The 6,201-nt window shown below is 51.6% G+C and overlaps 1 protein-coding gene across 2 annotated transcripts in view; it reads right to left on the reverse strand.

Moving 5' to 3' along the window:
- Ttc22 (tetratricopeptide repeat domain 22) overlaps window positions 1-2,289 on the reverse strand; it is a 20,496-nt gene extending 18,207 nt beyond the window's left edge. For both annotated transcript variants that reach the window (XM_048351400.1, XM_048351401.1), the window contains exon 1: window positions 1,551-2,289. In XM_048351400.1, coding sequence (XP_048207357.1) covers window positions 1,551-2,117 — 567 coding nt within the window. In that variant the 5' untranslated portion in view covers window positions 2,118-2,289. The remainder of the gene's footprint in view (window positions 1-1,550) is intronic.
- Window positions 2,290-6,201: the final 3,912 nt, after the last annotated feature.

Below are 6,201 nucleotides of genomic sequence, written 5' to 3' on the forward strand. Positions count from 1 at the left end.
ACCAACTTACACTCCCCTTGAGGTTGTGAATCTCACATTTCTCTTTACAGAGGCTCTGAGCTTTGGTGGAAAAAAAAACACTGAGAGAGTATGTGTGGGCTTTGTGAAAGCAGACATGCTAACTGTGTATAAAGGTTGTGGTTCTTTAAATATCACCAGTCTATAAATTAGAACACAGCACTGTTCTCAGCTTGACCTTGACTGTGTTGTGCCTTCTCAGAAGTCACAGCACCCTCTCTGAACTGTGGTATCCCCTTCCGTAGGAGAGAGAATGTCCTCCATATCATTCTCCCACCGCTCAGACCTCCTGCAGCAGGCAGCTTGGGACAGTCCTCAGTGATCGTCACCTGAGCTAGTATGGAACAGATGGTCTTTCCTCCTTCCAGGTGAGCCTTCAGATTAGACCATTGTACCACAGGGCACCAAGCGGAGCCATATCTGGATTCCTACCCCCTATGAAACAGTGCAGTGGCAAGTGCTTATGGCTTTAAGCCATGGGGTTTGAGGGGTACTTGTTCTGCAGCAACAGGCAACCTGTATACCCAGTAATTTCTACTTCATGCCAATCCCTATGTCGCACTGACATGTGGTCAACATGCACTGCAGGAGTGCCCCTTTGCACCAGGAACTGACAAACCAGACAGCCATTCTCAAAGCCCAGGTGGTTGAACTGGAAAGGCAGACAGTAGGAACCATGCTGTGGGAGCTCAGAGGCGGCACTGAGGGCCTGGGAAGTTACTGAGACTTCCTAAAGTGAGGACATAGGATACAGACCTGAGACCGAAAAGCCTTCCAGGCAAAGGTGGAACAGAAAGGCACCCAAGAAGAGCCTAAGCCAGCACAAAGTGAGCGGTTAGGAGCCAAGGCTGACAGGGAATCACGGTGCAGTAGAATATGGCCAAAGCCTGGTGGAGAATGGGGAATGTAGAGGAAGAGCAGACAGGTGGGATTACCAAGGGCCTCAAATCAAATGCCCTCTTCAAACCTAGGGTTTATCTGCTAGGCCGTGTGTGTGTGTGTGTGTGTGTGTGTGTGTGTGTGTGTGTGTGTGTGTGTGTGTGTGTGTGTACTGGGGCTTGAACTCGGAGCCTTGGCACCGTCCTCTAGCTTTTTCTTTCAAGGCTGGCACTCTACCACTTGAGCTGCAGCCCCACTTCTGGCTTTTTGGTAATAAATTGGAGGTAAAAGTCTCCTGCTTGGACTGGTTTTGAACTGAGATCCTCAAATTCTGAATAGTTAGGATAACAGGTGGGAGCCACTAGCACCTGGCTAGCTTGTACTTAAAAAAAACAAACAAACCAAAAACCAACAAAAAACGTGAGTAGGCATAGGAACAGGCATTTGTTCGAAGGAGCAAGGAAGAGGGATGAACTGAACCATGTTGGGTTTGTGGTATTCTGGGAATCTGATGGGGGCCCCTAGTGCAGGAGGGCAAAGGCATAGCTGTAGTCCAAGAAGTGGGGGGGGGGGGAAGCACACATTGTGGAGGTGTCCCTTCAAAGATCACCGCCTTTGGGGGGCAGGAGGGTATGGCTGGGAGTGTCACTCACCTGCTTCCCGTAGCTGATCGCCTTGTCGTAGAGGGCAATGCCTGCCACCAGCACTCGTGCGCGCTCTTCTGGACTGGCACAGCCCACGTCGAAGCCGTGCGCATAGCCCTGCTCCGCTAAGCAGCGCGCCGCGCGGAGCTGGGGGTCCCCGGCGGCCTCGGGGTCTTCTGCCAGGCCCATGAGGCCCGCCAGCCTCGAGGCGCACGCCTCCTCCTCCTCCTCCTGGCCCAGACGCCCGTACACATGAGCCAGGTTGGCCCAGGCGTTGAGGTTGCCGGGGTCTTCGCGGGCCACTTGGAGGAAGAGCTCGCGGGCCTCTTCCAGCTCCTCCAGGTGGAAGGCCAGAGCGCCCAGCAGGTGGCACAAGGCGGGCCTCTGCCGCGCGGCCGCCAGCTCCAGCTCCTGCTGCAAGCGCTCTCGCTGCAGCTTCAGATCGCGGGGTCGCGACGGGGCTGGCGCGCACGGCTCGAAGTTCAGCTGCATCTCCAGGTGGAAGTGGCCGGGGAGGTAGTCAAAGTCGTCGATGAGCGCGTCCAGGTCCTCAGCCATGGCTTCGGGATCCGTCATGGCTGCCCTGTTGCTCCCTTGGCCTCGCCAAGTCCCCGAGGATGCGGTGGGCAGTGGATGGGAAGCTCCAGACGGAGCGAGCCCGACGCAGAGGCCCTGGGCACGGTCACCTCCTCACCTCCGGTCCTCGTCCGATCCTGGGCGCCTCCCGCCCCGCCGGTGGGTGGGTCCCGGCGTCAGCCCGGGAGCGCCCTGTAGGTGTTTCCGCTTTCGCTGCTCAGCTTGTCACAGCCTGGCACAACCAGGTGTGCCAGAAAAACAGGTGCCTTGCCAAATGCAGCCCTCACACACCCGGGGGACGCGAGGCAAAAGGGAGAATTTTTTCACTCTGCTCAGCAGATGAGGAAACTGTTTCAGAAGAGGAAAAGAACTTGTCCAGGCACAGAACTGGGGTGTGTCCCCCCTCCCGCCGCCCTCCCCCCCGTGGAGGTCTGGAGCCCCAGGTTTGCCCAAGATCACCCAAGTGCCTTCCTCCTAGGTGCAGCTCCACCCTGCCGAGCCAGGACTGGCCTTGAAGCTGCGAAAGCTGAGCTGTCCCCTTTCCACCACTGCTGTCCAGTCACTTGGCCACTGCCCCCTTCACCCCTCCACCTGTGCCCCTTCCATCTCCCCAGTGTTCTTCCTTCTTGTTTTTTTTTTTTTTTTTTTTTTTTTTTTGCCAGTCCTGGGGCTTGAACTCAGGGCCTGAGCACTGTCCCTGGCTTCTTTTTGCTCAAGGCTAGCACTCTACCTCTTGAGCCACAGTGCCACTTCTGGCTTTTTTCTGTATATGTGGTGCTGAGGAACCGAACGCAGGGCTTCATGTATACGAGGTGAGTACTTTACCACTAGGCCATATTCCCAGCCCCCAGTGTTCTTCCTTTCAGCAGAGCCCCCTTACCTCTCACCTCTGTTCCTTGACCCATTATTCCCATTGGAATTTCTCTACATCCTCTCTGCTTAACAGGCACTTGTGGAAAGACGGTGACTTCCAGCTGCCAGTTCTCATTTCACTTGTCCAACCTGAATAATGTGTGATTTGTCATATTTCCTACTTTCCTCTTCTGTGACATGAGGATGCCAGTTCCTCCCCCATCCCCCCAACCCCCGCCCCCACAGGAAGATGTCACAGGTAAAACCATAAGTGGCCACTCTGGGTCAGTGTCAGCTTGGTTCCACCTCCCACCTGTTCATTCCCATCTTGCCTGGAGTTCCAGTTTCCTCTGCTCTGGCCAGTCGTGCTCCCAGGCCTGTGGAAGTCTCCTCTAGCCTGCAGACTAGGTGGTCATGCTCTCTGCCACAGGCCTGGGTTCTCCCAGGCTGGCTTTTTATAGCAGGTCTGGACTCTGGATCCCTCTTGCCATTCTGGCAACCAGGCCTGGAGAGGTCTGCTCAAGCAGAACAGTTTGTGAGTTTCTTACCTCCAGTTAGTCACCAAATATCCAGAAGTGGAGCTGTGGCTCCAAATGGTAAAGTACCAACCTTGAGCTCAAAAGCTAAGGAACAGTGCCTAGGTCCTGAATTCAAGCCCAAGTACTGTCATTAAAAACAAACAGGGACTGGGAATGTAGTGGTAGAGGGCACAAAGCCCTGGGTTTGATTCCTCAGCACTATATAAACAGAAAAAGCCAGAAGTGGGCACTGTGGCTCCAGAGGTTGAGTGCTAGCCTTGAGCAAAAAGAAGCCAGGGACAGTGCTCAGGCCCTGAGTCCAAGGCCCAGGATTGACAAAAACAACAACAAACCAAGATTTTGGTGCCATTGCTCACTAATTTTGTAGATACAAAATGTAATTCAATTAGTAATTTCTAATTTAAAAAACTTGCTATAAATTGCTCTAACCTGCCTTGATGTGTTCATGTTATAGCACATAGTGCATGTCCAATGTCCTTTCTTTTTAAGGCTGAATAATAGTCTATGCCAGTCTTTGCTTATCCATTCATCTGCTGGCACTCGTGTGGGTTTCTCCCACCTTGTGGCTGCTGTGAATATTGCTGCTGTGAATAGGGTTACATTATTATACATGTCGTGTTTGGGTCCTGCCTTTAATTTCTTCTGGGTATGTACTAGAAGCAGAGTTGCTGGATCATACAATAATACTATTTTAGCCTCTAAGAAACTACTGTGTTGTTTTCCACAGATGGACCATTTTATTTTCCTGCCAGCAATAAGCTACGCTGCAATATCTCTATATCCTTATAAACACGTGTATTTTCTTTTCTTTTTTTTTGATGAGAGAACACGTGTATTTTCTATCATTTATAATAAGCAATCAGATGGGTGGGCTTAGCTTTTTTTTTTTTGCCAGTCCTGGGCCTTGAACTCAGGGCCTGAGCACTGTCCCTGGCTTCTTTTTGCTCAAGGATAGCACTCTGCCACTTGAGCCACAGCGCCACCTCTGGCCATTTTCTATATATGTGGTGCTGGGGAATCCAGGGCTTCATGTATATGAGTCAGGCACTCTTGCCACTAGGCCATATTCCCAGCCCCTGGGCTTAGCTTTTGACCTGACTCCCAGAAGGTTAGTAGATGTTGGGAGGAAAGGAGAGCTTGTGGTTGGAGGTATGTCAGAAAAGGCTAAAGGGAGCTCTCAAATATTGTTAAGTCCTGAATGTGCCCTGTGCTCCTGTGCCTTACTATGTATGACCAGGGAAATGGATCTTTCTGTCTAGGCCTTAATTCCCTCCCCCCTTTTTTAAAAACCCAGACCAGGACTGGAACTCAGTATCCTACACTTTTGCTCATTGGCTGGTGTTCGACCACCTGAGCCACACCTCCAGCCCCAAATTCCCTTTTCTGTACAAGGAAGGTGGGGAGGTTGGGATAGTAGCTCTGAGAGGGAATAAGCTTATTGCCCAGACAAGGAAGTAGTTGTGATGGGGCAGTGTTGTGTTGCCTAGGCCCGGTGCCCTGGCTGCACAGTTGACTCATCATGGTCTGTTTTGGCCTGCCTGCTCACCAGGACTCAGTGGACCTTGGCTTTTGTCCTTGTCACTCCTCCATGAGTCCCAGAGCCAAGGGATCAGCATGGGAGAGAAGCAGCTAAGCAGCTGCAGGAGGATTGGACCCCCAAGGATTTCTGAGCAGACCCGGGGTGGTGGAAGGGTTCCTGGTATACATATCCAACATTGCCCTGACACCTCCAAAGCTCTCCTACAGGAAGGTCCAGTCATATGTCCCTGTCCCAGGTGAGGAAACCAATGCTTGGTGAGGGTATGTTGCTCAAGGTCACCAACTAGGTAGCAGCAGAGCAGGAGCCAGTCATGGAACCCTTGGGGCCATGTGGGTGACTGGACGTTGGACTACATTCATTCATTCATTTACTTGTCACTTAACAAATAGTTACTGAGCAATTATGTGGTAGGTACTGTATCAGGAAGAGGATAAGATACAGTTTCTCTGTGGGCCTCCGCCAGGTCCTTTTCCAAGGACTAGGAATGACCTTAACAAGCTCCTTCTGTGTTTAGGAGTGTGACCCAAATCAGGTCATCTCATTTTCACAGCAGTCTGTGGAGACAGATCACTTCCTCCATGTAAGAATGCTGCAACAGAGAAGGAAGTGACGTGCCTTAAAGTCCAGCTCTGGGTTGTGGGTAGGTAGGTGGGGCATATTTATTAAACATTGACTCTGGATGTCAGAAGGGCATTCGGTGGGGCCTGCCAGGAAACCTTCTGTACACTTCTGGTCCAGAGCATATCTTACTTCTTTGTGGCTTCAACTGTGTCATCAAAAATTGGATGGAAGCTGGGAGCTGGTGGCTCATGCCTGTAATCAGGAGGCTCAGATCTGAGGCTCTCGGTTCAAAGCCAGCCCAGGCAGGAAAATCTGTGAGACTCTTATCTCCAATTAACCACCAGAAAACTGGAAGTGGTGCTGTGGCTGAAAGTGGTAGAGTGCTAGCCTTGAGAGAAAGAGCTCAGAGATAGCACCCAGGCCCTGAGCTCAAACCCCATAACCACCACCAAAATAAAAAAACTGGATGGAGAACTTGACTTTACTTTTGCTAAAGGCCCTGTGGGGATAAAAGACAATCAGAGAGATGCTATTTCAGTTAGACACAACCCTGGGGTGCTGGAAAGGGGAAATACAGGAAGAAGGGAGAGCT

The sequence above is a fragment of the Perognathus longimembris genome, chromosome 7 (genome assembly GCF_023159225.1).
Source record: "Perognathus longimembris pacificus isolate PPM17 chromosome 7, ASM2315922v1, whole genome shotgun sequence".
NCBI classification, from domain to species: Eukaryota; Metazoa; Chordata; class Mammalia; order Rodentia; family Heteromyidae; genus Perognathus; species Perognathus longimembris.